At 44.4% G+C, this 15,979-nt stretch overlaps 1 protein-coding gene across 1 annotated transcript in view; it reads right to left on the bottom strand.

The window, feature by feature from the left end:
- Nucleotides 1-15,979, bottom strand: part of LRRK2 (leucine rich repeat kinase 2) — a 200,790-nt gene that overhangs the window by 117,204 nt on the left and 67,607 nt on the right. Inside the window, 9 exon segments of the mRNA XM_075345138.1 lie at nucleotides 151-321; nucleotides 8,095-8,374; nucleotides 9,252-9,422; nucleotides 10,960-11,088; nucleotides 11,173-11,312; nucleotides 13,016-13,160; nucleotides 15,171-15,241; nucleotides 15,244-15,303; nucleotides 15,405-15,529. Coding sequence (XP_075201253.1) covers nucleotides 151-321; nucleotides 8,095-8,374; nucleotides 9,252-9,422; nucleotides 10,960-11,088; nucleotides 11,173-11,312; nucleotides 13,016-13,160; nucleotides 15,171-15,241; nucleotides 15,244-15,303; nucleotides 15,405-15,529 — 1,292 coding nt within the window.

Genomic DNA, 15,979 nt, shown 5'->3' with positions numbered 1-15,979 from the left:
AGAAGTAACAGAAGAACGACAGCACATAGCGAATGTATAAGATGCTCCATATTTATTACTTCATGGAAAAAACACATTTTCTAATACACAGGTTCTCTTTAAAATTAATAAAGACACCAATTCCAAAGCCATTTGTGGAAAGTACATTACCTTCGCTATCTATGTCATCACTGTTAGCAAACACATCATCAAAACCATCCTGCAAGAAGGACTCATCTTTATCAAGCACGTCATGCATAGAACTTAGGTCTCCTGAAGATCGGAATCCATAGTGTTTGCTTTGGTAACGAAAAACCATTCTTGCCAAAAAGGGCCCAGAGTCTGAAAGAAAAACGAAAGCTACATATAAAAAATGCATACAAAACAAAGTGACAACTTACCAAAGGCGTGTTATACTAATGGTAATTCCATCTGACAAACATATGCTTGATTTTGAGAAACACATTCACACCTGCTGTGATCCCCTTGACTCTGGTGGTATATTTGGTATTCTGAGAAGTGTGTAATTTTTTTCCCCAAAACAGTGAATTAGTTGTGTTAAAGTAACATAATAAACCCCTATATCACTATTGTCAAAGCAAGTGGCAGAGGAAATGCGTTAAAAAATGGATTTTCAAAGATGTATTTCAAAAAGAGGATACCCAGCTAAATGCCAAAATGTCCAGGGTCTTTGGTGGATGGTCTCCTGACTCTCGACCCTCAAGTATTACAGAGGTTAATTTGTGTTCTGCTGGGTTCTTTTCTACTATATGTGTTCTGATTTTACTTTACGTGTTGCAGGCAGTAGTGATGGAGCTCTAGTAACAGAATTCCTCTCGGATAGTCCAGATGTCCTAGTTGCCCAGAGAGACACATACATTTATCTGCTTCATGTATGTTTCCCTAGGCTAGAAGAACATTATTTTATTTTATTTTTTTTGTCTAAGTAACTACCAGTTTGATTACATATCTGTTTTGTACTATTTCATTCATGTTTTTTTCAACATCTTAATGGGGCGACTTCGTATGCATCATTTCAGTCAATGTCCTCGTCAGAACATACGCCTGAATTCCATTTTCCAGGGCTATTGGTTTAAAGGGGTTATCCCACAAAAAAGGTCAATTTTAATCAATAGATTTAAGAATAATAATAAGTTCACCAATTTCATGTAATAAAAAATGTTCTTCTGCTGAGATATATGTGTCCCTGCTGTATACTGTGTAATGGTCTGACTGTAGAGGAACATGGTCTTATCGTACCACAGCTCCTGAGCTGGGAAGGACACAAAAGAGAGGTTGCTGGTCTCTGTGAGGTAAAACATGTTTACAAACAGGCAGGGAAAGGTTTCACCTCACAAAATCATCTGTGATGCCATGCTGTCCTGTTTGTATACTACTTTTACGTCCTCCCATTCCTTACCAGAAGTTGTGCTATGATCAGACCATGTCCCTGTACGGTCAGACACGTCCATTACACAGTATATAGCAGGGTCAGGGACACTTTTTTTTTTTTTTTTTATAAACACATCCAATAGTAGCAATTAATATTATTCCAATATCTATTGATTTAGGAAAGAAAATAAAGGGAATGCGCTGTGAAGATACCTGATGGTGGAGGGATAAAAATAAATAGGCCAAATGGCCGCTCACCTATTGGGGTTGTGCACCCCTGCACAACCCCAGTTAAGTCTTTTATAATGTGGAGAGAGTTACTGGAGGGGTCTGAGCACCGCTAGCCTCTGCTGCCGCTCTCACAGTACTTCCAGGTAGTGTCACGTGACAAGACTCCACCGGAAGTGCGTCACTGCAGGTCCTAGCGCGTGGCGCGTTACTAGGCAACCACAGGTCCTTCAGCTCAAATGCACAGATAGAAATATCCCAGAGCTACTCCGGCCGCTGATCCCTTAGGCGGAATATAGTTATATAGATCAAAGCAATTAAGCGGTCAAGTAGAGCGCTGGGGTGAGAAAGATATTCTATTACATGGAAGATTAGAAAAAACAAACCTTTATAATCCCACTAGCTAGCCACACCGCGTTTTGATAGACCAAGCTATCTTCATCAGATGGTATAGAGAGTGTAAGCAAGGAAGTGACATATATAGGGGAGAATGAACAATTGGATACAAACTGGATACAATAAGATGACAATGACTGGATACAGAAGATAATATTAACCCTAGAATAGCCACAAAAAAAAAAAAACAACAATTGGGAATAAAATCTAACATGAATATCGACGATTGAAAATAATACATGAATAATGTATATAAAATATAATATGTAGAGAAAAAACGGATTTTTGTGTACTCACCGTAAAATCGTTTTCTCTTAGCCATCTTTGGAGGACACAGGACCATGTTATGCTGCCTATCCATAGGAGGACACTCAGTAGATGCAAAAGCATAGCTCCTCCTCTGCAGTATACACCCCCTGGCCGGGCCAGGAAACCTCAGTTTTAGTCCACAAGCAGTAAGAGAAAAGGCCAGTAAAAACTTCTCAACAGAGGAACATGAGAAAAAAAAAGAGTCATAACCAAATAAGGTACTGAGAGAACCAAGGCCCAACAGGGCAACAGGGTGGGTGCTGTGTCCCCCAATTATGGCTAAGAGAAAACGATTTTACGGTGAGTACACAAAAATCCGTTTTTCTCTGACGCCTCATTGGAGGACACAGGACCATGGGACGTCCTAAAGCAGTCCATGGGTGGGAAAAATAAAAACAAGACAACGCAACCCAAGGACTAGAAACCAGTCCCAGACAGCCTGGAGCACCTACTGAGAGAAGGTGCTCTACTGCCGTTTGCAGAATTGTCCTACCCAGATTTGCCTCAGCTGAAAACCTGGGTATGGACTCTGTAATGCTTTGAAAACATATGTAGGCTAGACCAGGTCGCAGCCTTACACACCTGTTCCACTGAAGCCTGATGCCGAATGGCCCACGAAGCGCCAACTGCCCGCGTGGAATGAGCCCGCAGCCCACTAGGAATGGGCTTGAGTTGCAAGCGGTAGACTTCCTGGATCGCAGAGCGAATCCAGCGAGCCAAAGTCGCCTTTGAAGCTGCCTGTCCCTTCTTAGGCCCCTCAGGAATGACGAATAAAGAGTCCGTTTTCCTAAAGGGGGCTGTCCTGGATATGTAATATCTGAGAGCTCTGACGAGGTCTAACAAATGCAGACACCTTTCCACCATATGAACTGGGTGTGGACAAAAGGAAGGCAGAACAATGTCCTCGTTCAAATGAAACGGGGTAGGAACCTTTGGAAGAAAATCCGGAAGGGGCGCAGAATCACCTTGTCCTGGTGAAAAATCAGAAAAAAACTCGTGGCAAGAGAGTGCTGCTAGCTCCGAAACCCGTCTGATGGACGTAATTGCCACCAGGAACGTAACCTTCCAGGACAGAAGAGCAAAGGAGGATTCCTTGAGAGGTTCAAAGGGGGACCTCTGGAGACCGTCCAGAACGAGATTGAGGTCCCATGAGTTCAGCGGCCGTTTGTACGGGGGAACTAGATGGGAAAACGCCCTGGAGGAAGGTCTTGACCTGCGGTTTTTAAGCCAGGCGGCATTGGTAGAAGATTGAGAGCGCTGAGACCTGCCCTTTAAGGGAACTGAGAGCCGACCTGCAGAAAATTGAGAATTCTGGGGATGGCCAGAGGCAGAGGCTGGACGTTAGTTTCCCTGTACCATGAAAGGAAGATTTTCCACGTACAGTGGTAAATGCGGGATGAAGCAGGTTTTCGGGAGCTGATCATGGTGGAGATAACCGCGGGGGAGAATCCTGCTCTTGTTAATACCCAGGTCTCCATGGCCGTCAGCTTCAGGGATCTGGAGTTCTGATGGGAAATGGGCCCTTGGGTCAGCAAGTATGGGATGTCTGGAAGGCGCATGGGACGTCTACGAGCATTTGTACTAATTCGGTGTGCCAGGCGCGCTATCAGTATCACCGGGTCTCCCTCTGCCTTGATTTTCCTGATTACCAGCGGCAGCAGAGGTAGAGGTGGAAATATGTAAGGCAGGCGGGAGTGGTGCCAGGAGCAGACTAGAGCATCCGCGCCGATTGACTGTGGATTGCGTGACCTGGCTATGAACGTGGGTACCTTTGCGTTCAACCTTGAGGCCATTAGATCCACGCCTGGTGTACCCCAGAGAGTGCAGATGTGTAGGAACACTTCTGGGTGGAGAGACCACTCTCCGGCAGCCAGGCCTTGGCGACTTAGAAGTCTGCTGCCCAGTTCTCTACTCCCGGTATGTGTACCACTGATATCACTGACCCTGTCGATTCGGCCCAGCTGAGGATCCTGTGGGCCTCGAGATAAGCTGTCTTGCTGCAGGTGTCCCCCTGCCGATTGATGAAGGCTACAGCTGTCGCATTGTCCGATTGGACTCGAATCTGATGACCCGCTAGCAAAGGGCAGAACTACCTGAGCGCGAGGAAGATCGCGCAGATTTCCAGGATGTTTATGGGTAGGGAAGACTCCTGGGGCATCCAACGTCCTTGAGCAGTGTGGTGCCGGTACACTGCTCCCCAGCCTAGGAGGCTGGCGTCCGTGGTCAGGACCAGCCAGTTCACTGGGAGGAAAGATCTCCCCTTCGATAGGAATGAGGACCAAAGCCACCAGCGGAGTGCGTATCTGACTGAAGGCGTCAGGTGAAGATGTCTGTCCGGGGAGAAGGGGCTCTTGTCCCAGGCCGCTAGAAGGGCTAGCTGCAGTGGGCGGAGGTGCAGTTGAGCAAAGGGTACTGCTTCCATAGCCGCCACCATCCTGCCGAGCACCTTCATGCTGAATCGAATGGAGCGAGACAGAGGACGTAGAAGGCAGCGTACCGCTCGTTGAAGAGCAATCGCCTTGTCCAGGGGGAGATAGATCAAGCCCCGTCGGTTGTCCAGGGACATGCCCAGGAAGGTGATGGATCATGATGGGATCGGGGATGATTTGTCTAGATTCACTAGTCACCCTAAGCGGGATATGGTGTCCCCACTGATCTGTACGCTGGTTGAGCAGTCACGGAAGGAGGGGGCCTTGCTGAGGAGGTCGTCCAAGTAAGGGAGAACGACTACTCCCCTGGCGTGAAGGACACTCATAGCAGCCGCCATGACTTTGGTGAAGACCCTTGGTGCGGTGGCAAGGCCAAAGGGTAGAGCTTCGAATTGAAAGTGGGAGTCCTGACCTGCGAAGGGGAGGAACTTTTGGTGATCTGGGGCGATGGGTATGTGCAGGTACACGTCCTTTATGTCTAAGGCGAGGAATTCCCCTTCAACCATGGATGCAATAATGGACCTTAGGGACTCCATTCTGAATCTCCGTATGTGCACATTTGTTCAGGTGTTTGAGGTCCAGAATGGGTCGAACTGACCCATCCTTTTTGGGGGCCACAAAGAGGTTGGAATAAAACCCCCTGAACTTCTCGTCGTCCGGGACAGGTATTAGCACTTCTGCTGTTTGGAGCGAGTGGATTGCTGAGAAAAAAGCTTTGCGTCGTCTTCGAGTCTTTGGACGGTTTGAGAGAAAGAACCGACTCGGGGGTCGGGTCCTGGTAACCGGAAGACACAAGGTCTCGCACCCATTTGTCGTCTGAGGCGGCAGCCCAGATGTGTTGAAAGAGCCGCAGTCAACCTCCTACAATGAGTGTGTCTTCCGGGGCGCCGAAGGAGTCATGAGGGGGGAAAAACATCGTGGACGAGTCTCCCTAGTCCTGGACTGTTTCGGTCTAGGCTGCAGTGACGAAGTGGGTTTCAGGGAGAGCTGAGAAGGTCGGTCCCTGCGTAGTCCGCAGCTGGTGGCGGGGACAGCACGGGATGTCAAACAACCAATGAGTTCCGAAGAAGCGTAACGAGGACTGTGGACGTCTGGTGACGGTCGTTCTGGACTTCAGCTGGGGGAGGGAGTTACTCTTTCCTCCTGTGGCATCAGAAATGAGCTTGTCCAGACGTTCGCCAAGCCATCGGTCTGGAAAAAAGGGAAGGCCAGTGAGAGACTTCTTGGAGGCAGAGTCCGCTCGCCATCGTCGGCGCCAGAGTGCTCTGCGGATGGCTATGGAATTTGAGGCGGCAAACGCTGCGCAGGTAGCAGCGTCCATGGAGGCCTGCATGAGGTACTCCGCCGCAGCGGCAATTTGAGCTGTTACCTCTGTGAAGGTATGAGTGAACTGGGATTACTCAAGCGAAGTGTTAAGGGATTCTGGCCAGACCGAGATCGCCTTTGCGACCCACACAGAGGCAAAGGAAGGCGAGAGGGAGGAACCCGCAGCCTCAAAAAACAGAGCGGGCGAGGTGCTCCACCTGTCTGTCTGTCGGGTTTGTCACCAGAGGATAATCTCTGCCGGCTTTCCTGCAATCAGAGCACGCAGCTAGAGCAAATAAACAGAGCAAATAAACAGTGTGAGTCCCTGAGCTCTGGGCCCTCCCCCCGCCACCGGTAAATTATCTGTGCAGGATTCTCTGCAAACAGCGAGGGACTCCCCCCCCCCCCCCCCCCTCCTTCAGCCAGCAAGCTAGAGAAAAAATTAACACTGTGTTCAGGATCCCTGGGGCTCCCCTCCTTGCAATCAGCAAGGGACTTCACCGTCTTTTCTCCCTTTGTCTGAGAAACCAGTCAGGGGGGATCTCACCTTAAAACACTGCCTCAGCCCAGGCAGTGGGAATAGCAGAGTCAGTCTGCTGTCCGGTCACAGTGCAATGTTCAACTCAGAGCCTGCAAAGTGGGGCTGAGGAATTGTGCTTCTGCCCTGGGCTCTGGAAAATCGGTGTCTGTGGGACTCGTCGTCCAGTGAGATGCAGCCCAGGATGCAGCGTCGCAGGAGGGGGTACGTGGAGGCAGCACTCCGCGTTCCCGCCCGTTGATGGTATTGGGAGATCGGTCCCAAAAGGAAACCGTCGCCCTCAAAAAATAACAAAACCTTGAAAGATATGCCTCCTACAGACACTAAGCTAAAACGGAGGTTGCCTGGCCTGGCCAGGGGGTGTATACTGCAGAGGAGGAGCTATGCTTTTGCATCTACTTAGTGTCCTCCTATGGATAGGCAGCATAACACCCATGGTCCTGTGTCCCCCAATGAGGCGTCAGAGAAATATAAAATATATATCTAAAAAAATATTTTATTTACTATTTCTTTACTATTCACTCCCACCACTTTCCCTTTCTTTACTTATCAAATGAGAAGCCCATGATTACAAAAATATATACTGTATATATAAAAAAAATATATTTTTTTCTAACTATTTCAGTAACACTCAATCCCACCCCTTACCCTTCCTTCATTTATGGTGGGGGTTGGGATTGAGTGTTAATGAAATAGTTAGCAAAAAAAAGATTTTTATACATGTTTTTGGGGTTTTTTGTAATCATGGGGTTCTCATTTGATAAGTAAAGAAGAAAAGGAAAGTGGTGGGAGTGAGTGACAATGAAGAAGTGAGTAAATAAATAAAATTATATATATATATATATATATATATATATATATATATATATATATATATAAAATTTTCTCTAGATCATATATTACATTTTATATACGTTATCTATTATTTTCCATTGTCAATATTCATGTTAGATTTTGTTTCAAATTGTTGTTTTTTATTATTTTAGTGGCAATTTTAAAATATTGTTCTCTACTACATCCAATCATTGTCATCTTTTGTATCTAATCATTGTTCATTCTCCCCTATATATGTCACTTCCTTGCTTACACCCTCTATATCACCTGATGAAGATAGCTTTGCCTATCGAAACGTGTTGTGTACAGCTAGAGGGATAATAAAGGTTTGTTTTTTTCAAATCTTCCATTTAATAGAATATCCATCTCACCCCAGCGCTCTACTCGACCGCTTAATTGCTTTCATCTATAATATCTGGTGATTGAAATGTACCTTGTTCATATGACAACCCCTTTAAATAAAAAAGAAAGAATGAAAAACAAAATGGAACTTCCACTTTGTCTCTTGCTTCCTTTTCTGCATTAGTTGATCACAGATTACGGTTTTCTAGAAGACATCTATAAGTGATGTTTTGTGTCAGTGGAGAAATGGTGAACAGTATTGTCTGGTAATGATAGCAGTCTCAGTAAGAATATAAGAAAGAAAGAAAAAACACAGTAACTACATACAAACAGAAAACATACCTTGGCTTGCTTCATGATCTACTAGAGGATTTTTAAGAGTATTTTGTTTTTCTGAGAACAGTGGATTAAGCCATGATGGTTGTATCTTTCCCATATGAAAACCTCCCAGGCAAATGCTGTTATTAGCCGCATCTAAGCCTAGTTTTTTTAGCAGCAAGCTGATGACCTCATTATTGCCGATCTTAATGCTCGCTTCAAGAGCTTTCCGTGAATCCTGTTCTTGAACTCCATGATTTAACAAAAGCTCCACTAGCTTCGCATTTGTTCCCTTCTCACAAACCTAAAAATATAAAGTAAATTCAAGTTCAAAACAAGTTATCCAAAGAGAAGTGGACAGATGACAATCTTAAACCACTGGTAATAAGCTATATTAATTTTTGTGCGCATTAAGCGAAAGGAGCAGGCTATACTCTGATCTCAGATTAAACCCTTAGGGGTCCTTTGCACACTACCACATCGCAAGCCGATGCTTCCGATTCCGAGCGCGATAGTCCCCGCCCCCGTCGCAGCTGCGATCTCTTGTGATAGCTGCCGTAGCGAACATTATCGCTACGGCAGCTTCAAATGGACTTACCTGCCCTGCAACGTCGCTCTGGCCGGCGACCCGCCTCCTTCCTAAGGGGGCGGGTCGTGCGGCGTCACAGCGACGTCACACGGCAGGCGGCCAATAGAAGCGGAGATGAGCGAGACGTAAACATCCCGCCCACCTCCTTTCTTCCGCATAGCCGGCGTGAGCCGCAGGACGCAGGTAGGAGATGTTCCTCGCTCCTGCGGCTTCACACACAGCGATGTGTGCTGCCGCAGGAACAAGGAACAACATCGTAACATCGGTCCTTCCAAAATTATGGAAATGACAGACGCCACACCGATGATACGATTTCGACGCTTTTGCGCTCGTTAATTGTATCGAAAACGATTTACACACTCAGATATTGATAGCGACGCCGGATGTGCGTCACTTTCGATTTGACCCCACAGACATCGCACCTGCGATGTTGTAGTGTGCAAAGTACCCCTAAGATATCCTGCTCAACAACAACCACAGCATCTAAGCAGTTTGATAAAGGGTGGTAAGAAAGAGACCTGGGAGATAAAAAAAAGAAAGACACAAATTTTACAAAACCAACCCCTAATATCGAGACTAAATTGCAGGGTACCTGAAAAATTAAAGATGTATGCTTGATTTTCTTATTGATATCTGCTCCAAGCAATAGTAAAGCTTCAACTATGACCAAATTATTTTCGGCACAGGCCTTCACCAGCAATCTGTTCTTCAAATCATCTTCCAAGGTCATTTCAGCAAAACAACGATAACATAATATCTGAAACTTAACCAGATTAAAATGTACAGTAAACAAGATTTAATAGTGTCTTCATTTCAAATACATCGAAAGTTGTTTTTTTTCCCACTAAGTTAGTTTAAAACTAGGATGGTGGATTGAAAATAAAAGCACATGTATTATATACTGGCCCGTCACTTCTCCGTACTGCTGCCAGTGACAGCAATGCAGAGATGACTTAAAGGGAATCTCTCAGCAGGTTTTTGCTATGTAAACTGAAGCCAGCATGCTGCAAGGGTTAATACAAAACAAAAAAATACATGCCTGTCTTGTCAAGGTCAGATCTTTTGTTTATTTGCAATGTTTGTTTAAGCAGGAAAACCCTTATCATTGCTTGGACTACAAAGTAATGCTGGGTTCACACATAGCGACGCAGCAGCGATCACGACGGGCGACCTGACCTTATCAGGATCGCTGCTGCGTTGTTACATGGTCGCTGGTGAGATGTCAAACAGGCAGATCTCACTAGTGACCAGCCCCCAGCCAGCAGCGACGGGTGGAAGTGGTGCTGCGCTTGGTAACTAAGGTAAATATCGGGTAACCAAGGGCTTGGTTACCCGATATTTACATTGGTTACCAGCGCACACCGCTTAGCGCTGGCTCCCTGCACGCCAGAGTACACATCGGGTTAATAAGCAAACCCTTGCTTATTTACCCGATGTGTACTCTGGCGTGCAGGGAGCAGGGAGCCGGCAGCACAGGCAGCGTGAGAGCGGCGGACGCTGGTAACGAAGGTAAATATCGGGTAACCAAGGAAAGGGCTTCCCTTGGTTACCCGATGTTTACCTTGGTTACAGCTTACCGCAGGCTGCCAGAAGCTGGCTCCCTGCTCGCTTCAGTTCGTCGCTCTCTCGCTGTCACACACACCGATGTGCGCTTCACAGCGGGAGAGCAACAAGCAAAAAATGAAGCAGGACATTCAGCAACGACCGGCGACCTCACAGCAGGGGCCAGCTCGTTGCTGGATGTCACACACAGCGACAGCAACGGGACGTCGCTGCTAAGTCACAGAAAATGGTGACGTAGCAGCGACATCGTTGTCGCCGTCGCTGTGTGTGACACCACCTTAACATGCACAGCAGTCCAGCAAGCCCCCTCCTCTGATTGTACATTCACAGTGAGGTGTCAATCTCTTTATAGAGCCTGGTGGGGGCGGGGAGGCTCACTCAGCTCTGCTACATTGCAAAATCTAAAAATACTGATTGTGTCAGAACCGCTGCACCCAGTAATCTAAGTGATACATCATTGGATTCAGGATCTTCGCCTACATCACGCTGCGCTCAGATGAGTTAGCAAAAACCTGCTCACAAGTTCCCTTTAATACCCCACTTTCTACAACAACGACCACTAGACTCCCACCAAAAAAGGGAGTAAGGAAACTAATGGAGGTCAATGGCCAAAATACATACTTTTTTTATTTTTTAATCTTTGGACCATAGTGGGATATTTTTTAATCTAATAAAATATAGTGGACATCCAGCAAAGTAAATAATTTGAAACAAAATAAACTGAAATCTTGCATTACCTTCTGATTCCGTTTGTTTGCCAAGCACATAGACATTTGGTAAAAAAGTACAGTATCAAACTCTTGTAGCTCTAAAAGCTTTGCAAAACTGTATGAAAGCTTTATAATTGTTAAGGCGGTCCGAAATCCCTGCGAGTGTAAAAAAAATGATGAGGATTTCACTTATTTTATTTCCTAAAACATAATAATATGCAGAAATAAATCACAGCTGACCTCTTCTTGTATCCTGACAACATCCTTATACCGTTGTAACGTAGAAACCAAATGACTTGATAATAAGTGCATTGTTTCAATGCATAAGTTTTTTCTTGTTATAAGAAAGGACACAAGAGAGATACCAAAGTATTGAATTTCTGAGAAAACAAGCAAAAATACGTTTAAGAAGAAACGCTCTCCGACACGTCACTCAAGGACAAACGGGGCAGATAAAACAATGTGAAAGACAATGAGCAGATGAGTAATTAGTATATGGAAAGTACAGATGTGTCCTTCCTTCCCTTTTCTCTTGACTTAACATACTTAAAAGTAAAAGAAAAAGATAACCCAGCATTAAAAAACAAATATATGATTTCTTTATACTTTCTCAGAAATTGTTTTTTGCGCTATGTGGCCACCTAGTGGTTGCAATATAAATTTCAGTCTCGATAGCACCTGATTTAAAGGAAATTTGTCACCAGGTTTTTGCTATTTCATCTGAGAGCAGCATAATGTAGACAAAGAGATTCTGTAAAGTAACCATGTTCAGCTTACATTACAGGGTGCAATCATTCTGACTTTATCTCAGAATTCAATGTAGCAGAGCTGGGAGCTGTGCCCACCCACAGCAGGCTCTCAATAGAGATTGTGCATTGACTATCAGGTGTCAATCACAGCAGGGAGCATGCCGGTCTGCTCCGAACACGCAGAGGAGTCACACCAATGTTACTCACAGAGCAATAAACCCTTTAGTATGAGTATACAATAGCTGGCACACAGATATGAGAAACACAGATGTTTCTTTTTTAACCCTGTCAGCATGCTGATCTCAGCGTACATTGTAAAATCCTGGTGACAGATTCCTTTTAAATCTAAGTCCCTTGCCCCTAGTCTTGTACGCATCCTCTGGGGTCTTCATCTATTATCCGTGCTGCTCCAGTCGGTCTCCTGTGATTTTAGACCTGTCGGCTGCTCCAGTGTTTACAGAGCAATCCGGAGGGCACAACTTAATGCTTCTTTATGACAGCCTCATTCTGGCCTTGTTCTGGCTCTCATATACTTGTATTGAGAGCTTATGACATAACCAGAAATAGTGTAGGAATAAAAAGTGAGAAAAAGCCGGAGGGTTTTCACCCTACTCTAGTGGTTAAAAAAAAAAAAAAACCCACCGCTGGCGTGGTGCTTTAGCAACATTTTTGGAATACAAATCAACGCAAATTAGCTCCTTTGCAGAATTAAAGAAACAAAAACAGACTTGCGAGTACCATCTAGGTACTCTCATGGAGCATTGCCTATAAGAATCCATATTCAATATGTCTCTTTGAAGAGAACAAGTACTTCCCTCCCATTAAATTGCCTAATTAAAGCCAGGCAGGAGGCAATTCATATAAAAGTCAAGTAGTTATTTTGACCCAATTTACACAGTAGTGTTTTTGATAAAGTGAACCTGTCAAATGATACATGCCGCCCAATCCATAGCCAATGGCTGTACAATCACAGTCAGGTAAGTTTGACTATTTTTTTCTTTTTTCAGAGAAAAACATACTTTTAATAGCTGTCGAGGACCAAGCCGTGCTGTAAATCAGTCAGACAGTGGATCCCTGACAGAGGATCCCTGACCATGGATCCCTGCTGACCATGGATCCCTGACCGCTGCCCTGGAATGACAGGATATATAGATATATATATATATATATATATATATATATATATATATATAAATAAATAAATAAATAAATATATATATATATAAAAAGAGAGAGACCTGTCAATCCAGGGAAGCAGGCAGGGGGAAGTCGTCGGGGATCTGCCTGTCCGACTAGTCTCCAGCACGGCTCGGACCCTAAATTCCATGCGTCACCTTCATTTCCAGGATACATCTGGATACTATGTAAAATAGTATCAAAAGTTCCCTGCTCTGACAGCAAATCCAAAGACCCCGAACACTCTGACAGGCAGCTCACTACTTTCAGTCCACATTCTTGTATTCCTGGATTAGAAATAAACTGCAAAAAGATGGATATAAAGTTACATTAGGAAAAGACTACTGACCAATGATAAACTGACATACATCATAAGCAGAAACTGGTAATAAAATAACAAGAAATGTTAGCCAAAATGTGTACAATTTTTAAATTAAAATAGTATGTATGATTATGGACTAAAAAAAATGTATACAAAAAGTGCTGGATGTAATCCTTTCTAATCTTTTCATTGATTTAGGACTATGTGCACTTTGACGCACGTATTCTATTTTATGTCAAGTATTGAGAGTCCTTAATGGTTGAGACCTTTTAATGGCTAATGGCTTTAATGGCTCTTCAGGTCTCTTCTTCAGGCTCAGTGCAACACATTATCTGAAGGGTCACATATTTATACACAACAGGACATAGACAAATGCCGTAAATATGATAAGTGCTGGATAACTTCACATATGTTGAAACCTTGCCAATTTTTTATCATATTTTCAGTTAACCATTAAAAAGGTATCAACTACTTAGGACTCTCAATTTAGATTATTTTTCCATCTATTGGCAAGTACGGTACAAGAATATACCAAATTTTTTGGATTATAAGATGCACTTTTCCTCCCAAAAGTATGGGAGGAAAATGAGAGGTGCATCTTATAATTCAAATGTAGCTGACCAGGAGGAGGAGAGGGGTCACAGGAGATGCCGCGGGAGCTGTGCTGCGGGTGGTGCACTGCGGGCTGTGAGGGAGGCGCCGCCATTCTGAAAATGTCGGCGGTGCGAGCTTCATATAATGGCGCCCAGAGTCCGCGCGTGCACAGATGGAGTTCTCAACTCAAGATTTTTTTGCGCATAAGCTGCCTCCGGCCCATTGATCTCCTTACAGCGGACTTAAGGAAAATGACACCCAGTGGTGGCGCATGCACAGATGAGATCTCAGCTTGTTATTGAGCCGAGTACTTCATCTGCACACGCGCCGACTCCATGCTATATTTCTTTGAAATCCGCAGCGCCAATAGTTCCTAAATGCTCCTCCTGCCTCACAGTGCCCACAGCAAACATATGGGAAACCCACTGCACCGCCCTCCACATCACCCTACTCAAGCACCGCCCCCACCTCCTGTGACCGAGCTCCACCATTGCTGCCACCCCCCCCCCCCCCCCCCTCCAGTAAGACACCACCGGATTATAAGACTGATCCCAGCATATTTATTTTTTTCCCCTTTTTTCTACATTTGGGGTGCGTCTTATAATCCGGTGTTTCTTATAAAATGAAATGTATGGTGCATTTCCCATAGCTTATGTGTCAAAATAGTCTTGAGACCATCATTGTCTGCTGGAACTAAATCACAAAAGAACAAATGGCAATGGCAACTTTGACAGGATCATCATGTAAGAACCAAATCCAAAACACTGCTAAGGAAAAGTGGATGAGCTACCAGTACCAACGTAGTATATTTCAGTTTCAAAGGGGTATTCCTGGCCCTAGACAAAATTTCTACAGTCACTGTGTGCAGAATATTAATAGTGTGCAATGTATACACTGTCAAGATTCCCCTGTATCCCCAGCGTAAGTGAGCCGTCTTTAGCCAACAAGTAAGAGATTTGCAAAGTTGCAGTCATGAGTCAAGTGGATTCTCATCTGCTTCTCTCGATGTTAAAGTCATCAGGTGACCCAACTCTGCAAATGTCATACTTGCACGGGACTGCCCACTTGCACTGAGTATGCAGGAGAATCCTGACAGTGCATATTGCACACGGTCACCATTCAATTTCTCTAGAGGGTGGAAAACCACTTTAATTTGCAATAGGGCCTCTGGGAAAAAAAGTTCCAAATGCATGGGACTGACCTGCACTTGAATTAGTTGTTATAAGCAACTCATCCACATTACCCCCTGCACTACGTTTGACAAATCTCTCCAATAGTGTCATTTACTTTTAAAGCAGTAGATGATTTACACAACACAACTTACTTAATGAATTGCAAGTCTAAATGAAGTATCCATTTACAGGTTAGTAGAGGGAGTAACGTTTAGCCGCACTAACCTTGTTGAGGGCTTGCAAAATGAACTTATGCGTGCCTTCCAGCAAGCACTGGTTCCGAATTACTTTACGTGAAGATTTAGGAATGAACACTCTTCAGCTTTTACAGAATTATTTGTTGCATTGCAAATAGTATCTGAAGAAAAAAAAAAAAGAACAAAAAAAGAAAAGATGATACTTTTAGAACCCTGCAACGTAACATGTACATAGACAAAGCAAAGATATATAAGCACTTACCATCACACATGATCTGCACCATCACCCGCAAAGCCTTTAACTGCACCCCAGGAACCTTTTTGTGTTTTTTCATGGCATTCAACAGACTTGCCATTGTCACAGTCAACACATCCAAATTAAAGGAGCTTGAAGAAGAAAAAAAAAACAACAGATAAACACTTAAAACATAACCATAGGTTTATTTTTCCTATAAATCAGTAATACACCTGAAAGAGAAATTTTATAATACTTATATGTTAGGCTGCTTTCACACCATGTTTCTTTTTTAACATGCGTCAAACGTTTTTTTTGCTGTAAAAGTGGATCCTGTTTTTACAAAGAAAAACGCATGCAAACGCATGTGTTATTTTGCAGGATCCTGTCACTTGAAGTTTATGGGCAGGCATTGAAGTCATGTGATCGGGAGTGAGGGGAACTGAACATGATAGAATGGGAGCCGGCATCTGACAGCTGCGGATGCTGGTAACCAAGGTAAACATCGGGTAACTAAGCGAAGTGCTTTGCTTGGATACCCGATATTTACCTTGGTTACGAGCGTCCGCAGCTGCTAGGAGCCGGGCTGCCTGCTCCCTGCA

The sequence above is a fragment of the Anomaloglossus baeobatrachus genome, chromosome 4 (genome assembly GCF_048569485.1).
Source record: "Anomaloglossus baeobatrachus isolate aAnoBae1 chromosome 4, aAnoBae1.hap1, whole genome shotgun sequence".
Lineage (NCBI taxonomy): Eukaryota > Metazoa > Chordata > Amphibia > Anura > Aromobatidae > Anomaloglossus > Anomaloglossus baeobatrachus.
Note: the sequence above shows the minus strand (reverse complement) of the source record. Positions and strands in the feature narration are given on the sequence as shown.